Source organism: Citrus clementina, unplaced genomic scaffold (assembly GCF_000493195.1).
Source record: "Citrus clementina cultivar Clemenules unplaced genomic scaffold, Citrus_clementina_v1.0 scaffold_3, whole genome shotgun sequence".
NCBI classification, from domain to species: Eukaryota; Viridiplantae; Streptophyta; class Magnoliopsida; order Sapindales; family Rutaceae; genus Citrus; species Citrus x clementina.
Window position 1 is genome coordinate 22,819,913 of NW_006262339.1, and position 18,134 is coordinate 22,838,046.

The 18,134-nt window shown below is 36.7% G+C and overlaps 3 protein-coding genes across 3 annotated transcripts; all 3 read left to right on the forward strand.

Moving 5' to 3' along the window:
- The first annotated feature begins 1,658 nt into the window (after positions 1-1,658).
- Positions 1,659-3,072, forward strand: LOC18049249 (probable carboxylesterase 18). The gene has a single exon (XM_006441707.2). The coding sequence runs from the start codon at positions 1,723-1,725 to the stop codon at positions 2,725-2,727; it is 1,005 nt and encodes a 334-aa protein (XP_006441770.1). The 5' UTR covers positions 1,659-1,722; the 3' UTR covers positions 2,728-3,072.
- Positions 3,073-8,451: 5,379 nt separating this feature from the next.
- LOC112099706 lies at positions 8,452-10,620 on the forward strand. Its single transcript, XM_024187151.1, has 7 exons — positions 8,452-9,174; positions 9,265-9,411; positions 9,497-9,604; positions 9,701-9,862; positions 9,948-10,193; positions 10,280-10,516; positions 10,594-10,620. Exons 1-7 carry the CDS (start codon positions 8,452-8,454, stop codon positions 10,618-10,620), a joined length of 1,650 nt encoding a protein of 549 aa, XP_024042919.1.
- A 485-nt stretch (positions 10,621-11,105) lies between these two features.
- Positions 11,106-11,695, forward strand: LOC112100340 (putative ubiquitin-like-specific protease 1B). The gene is made up of 2 exons (XM_024189538.1): positions 11,106-11,146; positions 11,217-11,695. Exons 1-2 carry the CDS (start codon positions 11,117-11,119, stop codon positions 11,613-11,615), a joined length of 429 nt encoding a protein of 142 aa, XP_024045306.1. The 5' UTR covers positions 11,106-11,116; the 3' UTR covers positions 11,616-11,695.
- Positions 11,696-18,134: the final 6,439 nt, after the last annotated feature.

Genomic DNA, 18,134 nt, shown 5'->3' on the forward strand with positions numbered 1-18,134 from the left:
CTCGTTACAAAATATAATATTATTGGGACGCAGAAGTACAATCAATTTGAATAATCAACAATTTTTTTAAAAAATAATCTTGCAAACTAAAATAGTCGATGAAAGTTAAGGTGAGCAAAACGTCAAATAAATTCTAACAATCAGATAAACGGTAGAACCCAAAAGTGCCGTTTGGCAATGTCCGGTCAATCTCCCGAACTAGCGTAACGCCGTGTCCAATCCGATTTCAACTTTAAATTTCTTTCTCTATTTGTTTATTGTCTTTTGAAAAGAACCTTAGAGTTGTTAATTTTTTGTTTTTTGTTTTTGAAACTGACTATGACAATCACATTGCCATTTTGCCCTTAGTGTTTCTTTTAATACAAATATATTACAAATCAAAATTTTAAAATTCTGCTAATATTTATAATTAAATACCTACCAATACTACCTTTGATAAGTCTAATTGTAATATAATATAGATTTTATTTTTTGCCCTTAGTATTTTTTTAATAATAGATAGAAATAATACAAATCAAAATTTCAGAATTCTACTAATATTACAATAAGATATCTACTAAGACTATGCATAATAGGTTACATTTGACACGCAAGATTGGATTAGACTAATTATTATAATTGGATTAGATTTGATTGGATTAGATTGAATTATATAATGTCTTATGTTTGGTAAGAATATTATATTGGACTATATTAAATTATATATACATTTTTAGAAGATATTAAATTGTATTTAAATAAAATTAAATAGTACTTAAGTTGACATTTAAATATAAATATGAATTATTCATGAATATTAATAATAAAATAATCATTAAAATTAATTTAAAAGACAATTAATAAAAACTTAAATATAAAGAAAATTATTTATTAGGTAATCATATTTAAAACAAACAAATATAAAATTAGACCAGATTAAATTAAATTAAAAACTATTTGAATATTTAATTTAATTTTATTACATATTTTAAATATATTTTATTTATCAAAAAGTTAGCAAATAGTATATATAAAACAACCAATTAGGGTATTATTAATTTTGATGATTAATTTTAATACTATGACTATTACATGAAATATTACATTAGATACACAAGTAATGGTTAATTAAATAGACAAATATATAATTTTAAATTAGTCCTAACTAAATCCATATATAAATTGGGATTGCTGATTCCATGATGCTGGACTAAGTTCAAATTTAGTCTCTTAATCTAATCCAAAGTGAAGCTTACCAAACATAAGATAAAAAATCAATCTCATAATTAATCCAATCCTATACGGAATCCTAGTTTTCAAACATAACCTCATAGTATAACACAAACTTTTATCCTCATTTAGTGAAATTTCAAAATTTCATTAATATTTACAATCAAATATCTACTAAGACTACCCACAATAAGTCTAATTATGGTATAGCACAGACTGCCATCCTCACTTAATTTCAGAGAAAAAACTAAATTTACCCTAATTAAGTTGATAGTGGAAATAAATCCAACAATTATTTAGACTCCAACCCATGCTCCCAAGAGCACAGTGATACCAAGTGCCGACGGGCAAGCCCATTGGGGCAGTGTTGTTTAGACGTGTAAAAATCATTTTTACTATTTGAAATTCTTGTAAATAATTTGTAGATATTTTTTCAAAAAGAAAAAAAAGTCAATATCTATTTATATATTCACCTTTTATCTCCTCCACACCACAAAGGGACCAAATAGAAATATGTCTGGTCTCTCATGGAAAATCAAGCTCATCAGTTCCATTTCCAACTTCGTCATGAACCTCGCTTGCCGCTCAGACGGCACCGTCAATCGCCGTCTGTCAGCTTTCCTCGACTACAAAGTACCTCCTTCCGTCAAACCTATCAACGGCGTCAAGACCTCCGACATAACCGTCGACCAATCTCGCAACCTTTGGTTCCGCCTCTTCACCCCAATAAACGCCAACGCTGATAATTCTCGCATGCCCGTCATCGTCTACTTCCACGGCGGAGGAGGCGTGTTCCTGTCTGCCGACTCATCAGCTTTTGACACCCTCTGCCGAAGATTCGCCAAAGAACTTAACGCCGTCATCATCTCCGTTAATTACCGGCTCTCGCCTGAGCATAAATACCCATGTCAGTACGAAGATGGCTTCGATGTCATTACGTTCATCGACAATAACCCCAACTTTGAAGGCTTTCCGACGGACGGCGCCGATCTAAGGAACTGTTTCATCGGCGGCGACAGTGCAGGAGGTAACATAGCTCACCACGTGGCGGTCAAGGCTTGTAGAAGAGAGTTTACAAATTTGAATATCATTGGAGTCATAGCGATACAGCCAGGTTTCGGCGGAGAAGAAAGGACGGAATCCGAAATAAGGCTGGCTTCCGGGGCTCCGTTTCTCAACGTGGAGCGTATTGATTGGTTCTGGAGAGCGTTTCTGCCGGAAGGGTCAGACAGGGACCACCCGGCTGCGAATGTTTTTGGGCCGAATTCTGGTGGTGATGCTATATCGGGGTTTGATTTTCCGGCGACGGTTGTGATTGTTGGAGGGTTTGATCCTCTACTCGACTGGCAAAAGAGGTACTGTGAAGGGTTGAAGAGATGCGGGAAAGAAGCTTATTTGATTGAGTATCCGAATGCATTTCATGGGTTCTATTCCTTTCCGGAGCTGCGGGAGTCTTGTTTGTTTATCAACGAAGTGAGGGATTTTATGCAAAAGCAGTGTGAGAAACTGAAAGAATAAAATACGCCCATTTTTTTTTTTTTTAAATTTAAATGAGGGTTAATGCTTTTAACAAAGTGTGAGATAGATTTTCATAGTATTATAAATAAAGTCATTCCTGTAATTTAATGAAATGCGAAATCCTCATTGAAAACACACTTCTTTGAACCCCTTGCACATATGTACAGACCATTAATGTCAAGAGAAGTACACAAGGTGTTTGATGGTTTCCGCATGTGTTTGTTGAAATGCCTGGGAGTCCTGTTCGTGCAAAGTGGGAATATCGCATCAGCATCGGCATAATCACGCATGTTGATGGGGCAGGGAGCGAGCACGATGTTTTTGACTCAGGTTCGAAAGGGTACGTGTCGCTCTTTCAAAGAATTGTGTGTATTCTTTTTCTTCAAATTTAGTCAATTGCATTAAAAGGTCAATAATCATCATTTCATTGGACTCGAATATAAAATTTAACAAAATCCACGACTCGATCGACCTTCGATTGGGACCAAAAAAAAAAAAAAAAAGTAATAATTAATCGATTTTGTTCAATTAGCCGTTACAAAATGTGGTTGCTGTTGATCACCTTATCGGTATGTTGGCTATCAAGTGATTGGTAATTTACTGATATCTCATGCTATGAGAACTTGATACTGAAGGCTAAACGTCAAGATTTACAGGTGGCTTGTTCTGTTTTTTCACAGGAGATTAGGTTTTTTCCAAATCTAATCTTATTTTTTCATTTATTGTCATTAATTTGGTTCCTTCATTCCATGCATCAATTTTTTTTTTTTTCCTTTAAGATGGGGAAAAAAAACTTCAAACCCTATACTTTTCACGTAGAACTAAATTTCATTATTCCAAAATTTGAAATCGTAACAGCTCTCTGCGCAACGTTATTAAATGTGGCATCTCAATTGTAAAGCAAACTTCTACCATGGCGGAGGCACCTACTTGTCTTAAGAAAATTACAAAAACATACATATGCTATACTTAACATATTTAATTTTTAAAATATAACTTTTTTATAATTTGGCCCTCAATAATTGAATACATTTTTTTTTACTTTTACCTCTAAAAGTTTACTCTTATAAAATTTTAGCCTCTCTAAGCTCGGCCTCTCTTAACCTCAAGGAAAAAATATACATTTATATTTTATTTGTTTTTGTCTAAATTGCCGCACGTATTGTCCTCTGAAAATTTTAAGAAAAAGACATGCCAATTAAATTGATATGTCAATAAATATACTTTAAGCTACATTCATTACTATCAAGATTATGAAAGTTTGTTTGCATATCAAAATCACGCTGCCATATATCTGTTAGGAAATCAATGGATGAAGTAGGGTCATAACTAAAATGAAATTAGAAAAAATAAAGAACAAGCATAAATAGGACATCAGAAATTTACGTGGTTCGACTTTTAACCTAAGTTCATAGGCGAAAACAAAAGGAAACTATTTTACTATACTGAAAAAAATTACAACTTCCCTATAATAATAGGAGAGAACAATTATACTCTCTCTATAATTAGGAAAAACTACTCTTACTTCTTGAAACCTCAATTATACCCAACATTCTCAATTTAAAAGCAAATATATTTAGCTCTCAAACTCTTAGCTCTCTCAAAACAGGGGAGAGGAACAAGGGAAATGGGATAATTAAAATGAGGGGGGTGAGCCCCTCTATTTATAGCCAAAATTGGTTATTATTTTATTTTATTTATTTTTTCAATGTTGGTGGCTGTCAAAGTCGTGTTCTACCATATCTCTCTTTTTTTTTCCCCCTTTTTTCTTCCTTCTTCAAATATTTACAGCTTTTAAATCTTCAAAATGGGTTGCTTCTAGAAGCTTTTTCTTGACATTCTCCTATTTGGAGATTTAATTAAGAATTAATCAATCTCTACACCATCTTTTCTTCTTTGTCATTGTCATCTTGCTTACGTTTTTGCAAGGCCACAAAAGGATCTTCTCCATTCAAACTTGTCAACATTTATTGTCTTGGTCAAAACATCTGCAAGGTTCTCCTTGGTATGGATTTTCTACAAATTCACATTTCTGTCTTCCACTACTTCACGAACGTAGTGATACTGAACTCCTATATGCTTTGTTCTGGAATGAAATGCTGGATTTCTTACAATGTGTAAGGCACTCTGACTGTTACAAAATACGAAAATTTTCTCTTATTTGTGCCCGAGCTCCTCCAATAACCTTTGTATCCAAATAACTTCCTTGTATTCTTATGTAGCTGCCATGTAATATGCTTCTGTTGTAGATAAAGTCACAACAATCTGCAATTTTGAAACTCAACTTATAGCTGCCCCTGCAAGCATAAACACATAACTAGTAGTGGATTTCTTTATATCAAGGTCTCCTACAAAATTTGAATCCACGTAGCCCTTGACAGTAAATTTTGATTCTCCATAACATAATGCAACATCTAAGGTTCCTATGATATATTTGAGAATTATCTTCACAATTTTTCAATACTCTCCACCAGGATTCGCCATGTATCGACTGATTGCTCCCACTGCTTATGCAATGTTTGGTCTTGTACAAATCATAGAGAACATTAAACTTTCCACTGTTGATGCATACGGTACTCGAGACATCTCATTCCTCTTTACTTTATTATTAAGACACATACTTGAGGATAACTTAAAATTAATAGGAAGTGTGATAGAAGTGCCGTAAGATTTTCTTCAAGTAATTCTTCTATGAAAGCCAATTCTTCCTGCCATTTTTGTCTCGGTGAATTTGCATCCCTAAAATCTTGTTTGTTGGTCTCAAGTCCTTTATTTCAAACTCCCTAGCCAACCGTGTCTTCAACTCTTGAACTCGATCTTTATTAGGGCCTGTTACGAATATGTCATCCATATACAATAGCAAAATGATGAAATCATTATTTTCAAACCTCTTGTAATATGCACAATGGTCTGAATTAAGTCTGTTGTATCCAAGACTCATGATGAAGGGATCAAATCTTTGCCAACATCTTGGTGACTGTTTGACACCGTATAGAGATTTGTTCAACCTACAAACCAAATTTTTATTTTCTATTTCAGCAAAACCTTCTGGTTGGAGCATATAAATTTCTTCTTCAAGTTCTCCATGAAGAAATACAGTTTGCACATTTAACTGTTCTAAATATAGGTCAAATGTAGTATACATTGCCAAGACAATTCTGATTGTTGTGAGTCGAATCACCGAAGAAAATATTTCGTTGAAATCAATACCTTCTTTATAAGCATATCCTTTCACCAACAATCTTGCACGATACCGCTTTATTTTGTTATTACCATCATGTTCTATATTGTAGACCCATTTGTTTCCAATAACGTTTCTTCCATGTGGTAGTGGTACAAGTTCCCATGTCTTATTCTTGTGTAGAGCTTCAATTTCTTCCTATATTGTTGTTATCTACAAAATAACATTTGAGCTGTTTAAAACTTAATGGAAAGTTGATGGCTCTCCATCCTCTATTAAAAGACAGTATGCAACATTGATCTCTGTGACATACTCCGAGTGCCACGCTGGCAGTCGTCTCTTATGAGTTGACCGATGAACTTCTAGAGTCTCGGACTCGACTGGCTCTTGTTCTTCGTGTTTTGATGCTACTTCAGAAGAATCTGAATGTTCTTTTTCTAGATTATTTTTCATAAATATTGGTACAATCACTGACTTTTCTTTTATAGTGCTATCATCCTCATTTCTCATTTGTAGTTAATCTTCTACAATGATAATATCTTTGCCGATGACAATCTTGTTGGCAGTTGGGTCCTACAGGTGACACCCTTTTACTCCATCAGCATATCCCATGAAGATACACCTTCTAAATTTTGGATCCACCTTTGTTCTTTCTTGGGCATTGTACATCATGTACATATGACACCCAAATGCTTGCAAATGAGAGTAATCAGCTGACTTTCCAGTCCACATCTCCATTAGCTGGCTTTCCAGTCCCCACGATCAATTGGCTGTGTCTTTTTAGAGTCTCAATTTGGAGGCTTTTTGGTTTTGGTGCAATCAAAATGTATCTGCTAGCATATTAAATAGCATAGGTAATATTGTAATGGATATTAAGATTTGTACAAAGGAGATTTATTAATTGATAAGACTTTGTTTAATTCTAGTGCCATAAAAGATTGAAAAATATTTTGGGTGGGTGGCCCCCAATTGGCCTTGGTTCAAGCTCAACAAGAATGGAAACCATAAATGTTCAAGATTTTCCAGTGCGAAGGGTTTGATTAGAAATTATTGTGGGGAGTGGATAATTAATTTTGGCATGAATATTGGAGCAGGTTCAATTACTGAAGCAGAGTTATGTGTCTTATATCAGAGTTTATGCTTGGCTTGGGATGATGGAATTCTTCAGCTTCATGTTGATGTTGACAACCTTTTTGTTACTCAATTGGTGGTCAATCATAATTTTATGCCGAATGAATATGCCTCTCTTATTAAGGGGATCAAAGATTTGTTGAATAGAAACTGCCTAGTGAATATTAACCATGCTTATAAGGAAACCAACTTTACAGCAGACTTTCTTGCTAATTCCATACTTGTTTATTGCATATTTTCAATTTACCTCCTAATGGGCCTAACTAATGGCTCCATTATAATTGTATTGCGGTTTTACACTCTCGTTATGTTTTGCCTTATCTTGGGTAGACACGTTTATTTACCCTAAAAAATATATATATAATTCCAAAATTTTTACAATGTGAAGAGTATCTTCCATTAATTTTAATTTTATACAAATATCAACTCCTCACATTTGTGTATTGTATATTTTAGAAAACTCAACCGACTTAATTCTTACTTAAAAGTTCACATAAAAGTTGAGACTTGTCTCAATTTTTTATATTGCCCATGAATAATTCTCAAGGATGTGAGATGATCTACCCAATACCTCTAATCATATGTACAAAGTGGTCATTTTGCCTAGTCTTTATCTTAACAAAATAAGTATGGGCGTACTCTTTTAAGAGTTGGGAAATTTACAAAACAAGCCAAAAAAAGAAGGCATTTTTCAACTTTAACCCCTCAAATTTTTTTCTTTCAACATTAGCCAAATCACCACATTTTGGACGAAATTACCCTCCTCATTCTCACGTTTCCCTCAAGCAAATTCCTTCCCCTCTCACCAAAATCTCATCACCGGAAGTTCTATAGATTGTCGGCGGCAGCGTACATCGGCAGCGGAGGAAGTTGTTGGCACTTGAAAGAAGCTAAATCACGTTGAAAATCTTCGGAGATCTCCAAAATCAAAGAAAAAAATTGAAAACCCTAGGTGAGTTGTTATTGCCGTTTTTCTTGTTGTTGTTGTTGCTGTTGTTGTTTGGGATGTTGTTGTTGTTTGGGTTGTTGTTGTTGTTTGGGATGTTGTTGTTGTTGGTGGTGTTTTAATGGCGGTGGTGGGTGAGATGCATGTGGGGGGAAGCCAACTCGCGCTACGTCGCACGCGAGATGCGCACGTTGCGCCCATCTCGCGCGCGAGGGAAGCCAGGCGCTCGCGAGTTGCGTGCAGGCAAGCAGCTCGCGCGCTTGGCTTCCCTCGCGCGAGCCTAGCACCTCTTGGTGCGACAGTTGGTGCCCGTCGCACCAAGAGGCAGTGCGCAGGGCTGCCCTTAATTTTTTTTTTCTTTTTGTTCATAATTTTTTAATGTGGGATACTTTTTAACTTGTACCAGATAAATGGGCAAATCAAATTAGCATTGCATAACCCACCCGGACCGATTAAAGAACCGGGAATGATGAAGATACCTTATGTTGATCACTTCCCTGGGCATATCACGAGTATGTGCAAATTAGATGTCGTTGTTAATGCCATCCGGGAAAAATTAACAAGGCAACAGTTGAAGCTATTCAAAGACGATATATTTGGGCATTTCCTACAGTGCCGGAGCTATCCGTTCAGTGGCGTGATTGTGCACAATATATTGCTTCGGCAAGTGTCACATGGCGATGGAAATGACAAAGATGAGTTATGGTTTCAAGTTGGCGACCATTTGATACGGCTATCGATTGGAGAGTGGTGCCTAGTAACGGGACTTTGCTATGGCGAAAAAGTATTCCTGACGAAGCATAAAACAAATCATAGGTTACTTAATAAGTACTTTGGAGGCAGGATTCGCGATATAAATCTTGGCCAGTTCGAGGAAATATTTATGAACTTACGCTTCAAGACTATGAATGACACCGATGCGCTAAAAATTGCCATGTTTTACTTTGCTGATAGAGTGCTACACGGAAGAAAGGATCATTGTCAAATCAATTTCAATTTACTTAATGAGGTAGATGACATAAATCATTTTCGAAGTATTCCGTGGGGTCGTTTGTCATGGGAAACAATATATAAAAGCATTGATAATGTATTGAACGGCAAAGCCAAAAAATTTAAGAAGGCAAGCGCAGAAAATCCATTGCATAGAATTGAGAAATACAACTTTTACGGCTTTACGTCGGCAGTGCATGTGAGTGAAGAAGTTTTTTTTATAACTTAGTTTTGTTATAATAAATATTTAATGACACGTTTTTTTACTTCATATCTTTCCTTGTTGAAGGCATGGATTTTTGAAGCGATCGAAGGACTACCATTAGAGTGGGTAGAGAAAATTAAGAGGAAGGGTGCTCGGATCGTGCGATGGAAGCCTGTGGCTTCTTCAAATATTAACTTCGGCGAAGTGTATTCATACCTGAACGAGCGTCTTGTAAGTCATTTATATGTATGTATGTATATAAGTATTACATAATATATGGTTATACTAATTGGAAATTTGGTAATCTTTACGATAGGATGACACCATTTTCCAAACCCTGAAACCGGATGCAAAGGAGAGAGCCACAAATTATTGGAAGAGTGTCGAGGATTACGTGCCATATTTGCCAAGTTGGGTCCGTAATGTGGGTATCATCTATAGTATCATTGAAAACCGGGTGCAAAGTCATTTATATGTTTGTTTTTTAGGTATTTATTATTTTCTGTTTTACTTGGTGCAGCACCAGCCTTCAATCAATGCGCCATCCAGTACAAGGCCAAACGAGGTGGATCCTGACCCCACGAGCCCAATAGGACTGGAGCAGAGTCCTGTTGAGGATGCCGGTGCTGCCGACGACCATTATGAATCCGCACATGATTCAGATGACAGAAATGAGCCAGAGGTAACTTCTGTCGTCCTGAACATTTACAATGCACATATACCTATCCGACATTTTGTCATTACTTTCTTATTTGCGTAAATTGTAGGCAAGGACTAAGTTCCGCAATGATTATTTCGTTGGACGACTGGATAAAATAGAGTCTTCCATTCACGAGTTGAGGTCGGAACTTCAGACTGGACACAGTTCCATTAACGAACTGAGGTCAGAACTTATGGCGGAACGCAGAGAAGCACAACAATATAGAGCAGCGGTCATGGGGTTTATGGCTTCGTTTGGCGCGGGTGCTTCAAAGGGCGCGTACGGTGATTCTCCGTTTGGCCCCGCACCCTCGGTGAGCAAGTTTCGTATGTTTTCGTTATGTTATTATGATTTCAAACCCGAACTTATGTTAATATGTTCATCTCCTCGAAACAACAGGCCCCAGATTGCTATGGTCCGAACGTTGATGCTGGCTATGGTACGCATACTGATGCTGGTAATGACGACGAGCACACCCCTATGTCCTTGTACAGTCTACATGGGGACATATGTGATGACAGTGTACAGATATTCACGGAGGCACCTCCCGGCGTTAGTAAGTTTGGGCGTCCGTACCGACCGTCGTATATATTTGGCAGTCCTTACTTCATTCCTCCTTTCAAGAGAGTTAGGAATGTCAGGGCTCTACCCGCACTCAACATTACGGACTATGAAATTGATGAAAGATCGAGTGTGGATATGAATCCGCTTAGGGGACTAGAAGACTCAAGACTATGTGAGGAGTTTGATCAGTGGTTTGCCTGCAACATTTCCGTGGATCGGCCCGTCCAACAGTCTCGAAATTTCTTTGAAATACTCATGGGCAATGCTTCGATGGGGTGGCTTGGTGACGAGGTAAGCGTGTTTAATGGTCAGTACATTACAATACACAATAATATTTCTGCTGGCATGGATATTGATATAAATTAACTTGGTATAATCCTTTCACAGCATATTCACACGTATTACCGCTTGATCAGCGAGAAGCAACGGCGGTTTCCAAATGCACTACCACAACGCGTCACGCATACAGATACATACTTTTGGGCATGTTTTTAAATTTTATAATCATTAATTATAATTTCGATGTTTTAAATATCTCGAAATGTTATTAATTTTCTACTCATCGTGTAATAGGTGTTCCTAAAGCAATTATGGAACAATGGTAGTTGTGATGTCAATTCATTACAATATGGCAACAACTTGAGTAGCTATATGGATGGGCGGGAAGATCTCATGTCCAAACCGTTTACGGATGTCGATATGGTAAGAATTGTCACTCAATCTTATGGTAATTGTGTATAAAATATACTAATTTACCAATTTATTTATGTAGATATTCATCCCTGTGAATTTGGGCGGCGATCATTGGGTACTAGCTCGAGCGGACCTTCGCGCGAGGAGGATGCGGATTTACGACTCGTTGGTTACCTTTCGCGAGGACAAAACATATTTGCGTAAATTCAAACCTCTTCAGGTCGTCTTCCCTCAATGGCTTCAAGATGTTGGATTCTACAACCTTCGATCTGAGCTGCAGAGTGCCGACCCTTGGAAAGTAAGAATCGTTAAGGATGTGCCCCAACAATCACCTGGAAGTGGTGATTGCGGTGTATTTATGTTGATGTTTACAATGTATTTGATGTTCGGGCTAAAACTTGATTTTGATAGTAGCCACGGGCATTACTTCAGGAAGAAAATTGCTGTAGATATATTCACGGGCGATATTGCCTTGTAAGTCGTTGTATTGTATTAAGACTTGATGTATGGATGTAGATTGTTTTTCTAATAGATATAAACTTTTGATATATTCATATATTTAGCTATAAGTAATTATTGATCAACTTTAGTACTCATTATGCAAATGAACATAACATAATATACCTCATTACATATAATTGTAATATAAATTATAATAAGAGTTCATAATCCATAATTAGTTACAACGACACAGTCAGTTTGGATTTGACACAATGGGATTTTTACATCTCTTGCGGTTATGACCTGGTTGGTTGCATCGACCACATCTCACAGTTCTTCGGTTAACATCCTCACCGATAGAAGGAATTCTTAACTCTGGACGACGACCAGGTGGTGGTGCTTCGATCGGTGGGTTAACTCTGATTTCCTGGATTTCTTCTGGAATGTCCCAATCTGTCATGTCCCCAACCGGTTCTACTGGTTCTGCATATGCCATGACCAATGAATCTTTAGAGTAATAATCAGAGCAAAGACTTATGTAATCCACACGGACGATCAGACAAGCAGCAATTGCATGCGCACAAACAAGCTGATCGAGTTGGAATACTCTACAGGAGCAAGTTCTTTCATGAATGTCAACTATCCCTTCCTTCATACCACCACCCAAAACATGAAATCGATGCTGAGACACTGGCCGAACGGTCATTCTTTCGGCCAAAATTCTCCTTTCGCCGACTATCTCATCTGCCCACGTCGTTAGACGAGTGCTCATCGATTCAGCGACAATTTTCCTATCATAAAACCATTGCTGTAATGTTTTTCTAAAGTGATCAACAAGATGAGTAATAGGAAATTTTCGCGGTTCCCTCATTAAAGAATTCACGCTTTCTGCAATGTTGGTGGTAAGTATGCTGTATCTCCTACCTTCAAATTCGGACCTTGCCCAATTACACGTGCCCACATTATTCTCTAAGTAATCAGCCGCGGCCGAGTGGAGCATCCACAACTCTTCAAGTTGTCTTTTAAATTCTTCATGTCCATATGCCTTTGCTGCATTAATAAAAGCTGGCTCGAATTGATCCCAAATAGTTTTGGACATCCTGAATTTAGACTTAATGTTGCCTTTGACATGGTAAAAACAAACTCCATGACTAGCAGTGTGAAATGCTTTTAAAACGGCTCGCTTGATGGCAGTGCATCGATCAGAGATAAATACTAACTCTGGCCTATCGCCAATCACTCCGTGTAACTTCGTCATAAACCATTCCCAAGCATCATTGTTTTCTGAATCCATGACCCCAATAGCTAACGGATACAGTTGATTATTACCATCCAAACATGTTGCTACAAACATGCTTCCACGATATAGCCCCTTCAAATGAGTGCCATCTACAGCAATCACAGGCCTTATGTACTGTGTGAAGCCCTTAATGGAAGATCCAAGCGCAACAAAGTAGTATAAGAAATTATCATCTCCATCCCGCTGGAGGTGTGTCACTGTGCCCTCATTCGCTTTGGTCAAAACGTGAGAGTATTTGGGAAGTAAGTTGTATGACTCTGCAGGGTTCCCTCGTACTATTTCAAGACCGACTTCTTTAGCCCGATATGCTTGCTGATATGTTAACTGGACCCCGTATTCTTGCCGCATGTCTGTTCTAATGTCATTCGGCGTGTATATCCGTTTATCCTGAATAAATTTATCCGCAATAAGATGGCCAACAACCCGACTCCTAACTTGGCGGAGGCCACTAGGCAAAACCTCATTAGAGCACGTATGAACATTGTCAACTCTTCTCACTACCCAAGGAACATTATGCTCATCCGAACCTCTTGTTGCGCGAAGACGCCAATTACATGATTCCGAAGAACAATGAGCCTCAAAGCGTGTCGTTGTGGACCGTGCAATCTTGAAATCAAATTTTTCCCGCAAGGCCACTTTGCGCAATTCCAGTATTAACTCATTCTTCTCAACGAACAACTTTCCCACACCAATGTCGGCAGAATTACAGCTTCTAACTAAGTCTGGAGCAACCAAGTTTGAAGGCAAAACTGGAGCAAGACTCACCAGAGGATCAACTGTTGTCCTCCTCCTCGAACGGGCCATCGGAGGAATAGGTCGATTCTCTCTATTGTTAACAGGAATATCATACTGATGCTCATCCTCATTATTGATAGGAATATCGGAATGACCAGTGTCCCTATCATCAACTTCAGTATTGGAGTTCATGCCTTGCACATTATCAGCTTCTGTGTTGTTGGTGTTATAACCAGGATCATCATAACTGCGGAACTCATTATTTTGAAATGGAGAGTAATGTTGCCCTAACAATGTCCCTAATGGTAACACATTATCTTCAACATCCACTATCGTAATGCCATTATCATCAATAGTGTCATTGTTTTCGTTGACTGGTGAGTAATGTTGTTGGAACGACATTTGTTGTGGTAACACCTCTTCCTCAATATCAGGGACAGACTCATTTGCTCTAAACGAACTTTCACTTTCCACAAGTGGCTCAGGATTTTCGGCCGGAACTCGAGGATGTGTGGTGACAAATATAGGGATGCATCCATAATTGACCACATCGGAGGCCATGTGCAGCACAACATTAACCATTTCATCATTAAATATATCCATAGGTAGTGAACATGCACGATACATTGTGTTACTAGATCTCAAAGTTGTCTTCATCGACAAACTATATTCAATAGGATTTATCTGTAAAACTTCATACACCCTTGCCATAAATTGCTCAAACGTACAATCTTTCCGAACTAAAAATGCTGTATTCTTCGCATTCACGTACTCCGTACGGCCATCTGCTAATGTCTCCCACCAACCGTCATAACATAATTGAAGTACAACGGAATCCATTAAACCTAAAAAAAAAAACAAAAGAGATAAGATTTCACGCTACAAAACCTAGTAAAAATGAATATGCAGTACATTTATGTGGATGATATGAAGTATACAATTTTTGATTTACTTCGTCTCATCGTAAGCTTCGAAATGATATATTATACGCCTAAAACGGACACATGTAGCCCAAGTTATTACTTTCGGAAAATAACTTAAATTTAGTGAGACAGGCAGTGGGACATGTGCCTGTCTCACATAAAACCAGCAAATTTATGTGAGACAGGCGCCTGTCCCACTTGCCTGTCTCACATAAAACCAATGGTAACAAGTGAGACAGGCGCCTGTCCCACTTGCCTGTCTCACATAAAACCAGTGGTAACAAGTGAGACAGGCGCCTGTCCCACTTGCCTGTCTCACATAAAACCAGTGGTAACAAGTGAGACAGGCGCCTGTCTCACACGCCTATCCCACTTGCCTGTCGCACATATTTTGGTGAGACAGGCAAGTGAGACAGGTGCCTGTCGCACATAAAACCAGTAGATTTATGTGAGACAGGTGCCTATCTCACTTGTTCTGGGCTTCTGTTTTACTCGATTTTTCAGGGGTTTCAATGATTGATTTTCATTTCTCAACTCAAACTAACTACTTTAACAAGTCACATTGTTTTGTTAATGAAAAATAACAACATTTGCAATAAAAACTCACATCAATTTCGAACTCAAATGATAAAATCAATAGATTAAAAGTTTAGGTTATGGTAAGAGTATAAACTAACCTTAAGAAGCTTTCCAATTGATAATTATATCTTCAATTATGTAATACTTGTTTGATGAAATTTGCTAATTTATTGAGAGTAATGGAGTTTGTTGAGTGATGAAATTTGTTAAGTTGAAAAGGGAAAAGTGGTGGAAGTGCTGGAATTGATAAGGGAAAGTGGCATGCCTTTGTAAATTTGATGAAAATGATGAGGGTAATGTAGTCCAAAAATAGGGTGTTTGGCTAGTTATGATAGAAAAAAGTTTGAAGGGTTAAAGTTGAAAAATGCCTAATTTTTTTGACTATTTTTGTAAATTTCCCTTAAGAGTTGGAGTCGAACTCGGATTCTGATAGTATATCTGTGAAAGTTCATAAACTTACCTTATATTAAAAAGACCAGCTCATGAATTAGAAAATTACCACCAAACTTTATATGATTATTCTATGATTATCTCTGCAACATTTCCCATAACATGATTTCTCTTTTGTATATTCTAGTGACATGAAAGGACTTATGGACTCTACTCATGCACGAGTTTACTCTAAATACTTAAATAGAACGTCCTAACTAAAAAAAAAACCCTAAAAGAAATAGCCTAGCAAACCTTCTGAAATTAAGGAAATGAGACAAATTTTCTAGCACCTATTACCTCGTCCTTGTCATAGTGGTAGTTGTGTGAACTTATCATGCATAATTTTGACTCTCAACTATTCTCTCTGTCCAAGAATTTAGAAAAGGAATTCCAAGAAGAATTTAGAAAAGGAAAATCTTCACTATATTAGTTAATGCGGATCAAATGACAAATTTTACAAAAATTTGAATGATGAAAATGAAAATATTCAAATACAATTATTCAGAGATTCTTTCACATTTTTTCCCTCTATATGGTGGTCGCGATTCTTGCCATTCGAATTGTCTTTAGGTCACCATTCAACTTTCTATGCAGAGACTTTGGTTGTTATTTTAGCATTGGGGCTGCATTTGTTCACGGCAAGAAATCTATTAAGGGTTGAAAGTGACTCTATTTTAGTGCCTCATCTGTTTAATTAAAAAGGCAGTTGGATCCTCTTTGGATTCTGAGGAATCAATGGATTAATTGCTACTTTTTTTATTGATTTTTATGGAGTTTTTAGTTTCTCACACTTATAGGGAGTCTCAAGGCAGTAGCTGATGAGCTGGCGAATTTTGGATTATATTATTGTAGTTCATTCACTTGGTGGGATTATTAGCTAGCCCAGGGAAATTACAAGTTCTTTGGCTAATTATTTCCAAGTTACCATTTTGGTTGACATTTTCTTTCTCAACTTTTTATTAAGGCTCTAATTTTTATTCAAATTTTGTCAATCTTACCCGGGGTTGTTGCACACTTCCCTGATTTGGCAATATTTGCACGGTTGTGTATTGATCCAAGCTGTGGAAAAGCTTCAAACTAGCTGCAGAGATATGGGGCCCCCCACCTCCAACATGGATAAAAGTCAACACTGATGGATTATCGAACAAAAATCCTGGGTTATCTGCTTGTGGAAGAATTTTCAGAGATCATCATGGAACCTTGCTTGGCAGTTTCGATATGTTCATTGGTCATCAATCCTCTTTTGATGCTGAATCTATGGCTGTTGCTATTGAATAAGCTTGGTTGAGGGGTTGGCGTAAACTTTGGATTCAATGTGACTCCATGTCCATGCCTCATTATTGTCTTCAGAATTTTAGTTATTCTCCTCCATGTCAACTCCACACTCATCGGTTTAATTGCCTTCGTTTGCTTCGCTTAATGGAATATGATATTTCACATATTTATTGTGAAGGTAATGAAGTGGCGGATACTTTATTTAATGATGGTTCTGATTTTCACATTCCTACTTGGTGGGATTCACCTCCCCATTCAATTCTTTTTTCTTTCAGATTTTTGGGGTGATCCTAATTTTTGTTTTATCTAACTTTTATCACTCTCTTGTTCTCTTTCATCTTCTTAATACTATTTCCTTTTAAATAAAAAAAAAATCTGAAATCTTTGGCCGGTCCCTATTTCGATTAAAATGGAATCATACGGCTACAAGAATGCTCATCCCTATTTTATAATAATAATAATTATTATTATTATTATTTTTGTGAGTGGACAATTAATTTCAAACATGGACCAATCGGAAAGACAATAGTATAAGGGAGGTTTATTGAGTTCTGCTCAAATTTGGGCCCAATGTGTGCATGGTTCCCATAGGATCTTTGCTTGCCTTGGCCCGATATCATTCATGTCGATCCAATCTTTGAGTGGAGTTTGCAGGCTTAAATTTCCGCTTTTCAGATAGGCCTCACCCACGAGTACACACCATTAATTTACAATCACTGTTTTCATCACTGTACTAAGTAAATTCTGCGATATTTAGTCCTCTTTGATATTGAGGTTAAGTAACTGTAAATTAAAATTTATACTATTAAAATATTTGATAGATATTAATTGTTACATTTTAAAAGTTAATTTAATTTAATTTTATAAATATATGATGAAAAAATTATTATATATTTATTGATTTTGTTAAAATTATATTTACTACATATTATTAATTTTATTTTATATTTATAGCTTTCTTTTTTACTGCAAATATAGTTTAAAAGTTACAATACCTCCTACCAAATATGACCTTAGTTGAAACTAATTTGGTCCACGTGGATAGCTAAATATCTAGAAAAATAAATAAATAAAATGCATCCAATAAATGAATAAATAAATTCTATTTCCCAAAGCATACTGAAGGTTGTAATATGTTGAATTGCAAATTAAAAAAAATAACAATAATTCATTTTACTGCTCAGAGCCAAACGGCAAAAAATTGTCCTTACCTCGTACGTTGAGAACAAAGTATATATACATGAGTTTATTAATTTTTTTTTTCGATAACATCATCAAATGCTTTGTAGTATTCTTGGTGTTGGCCGCTGTC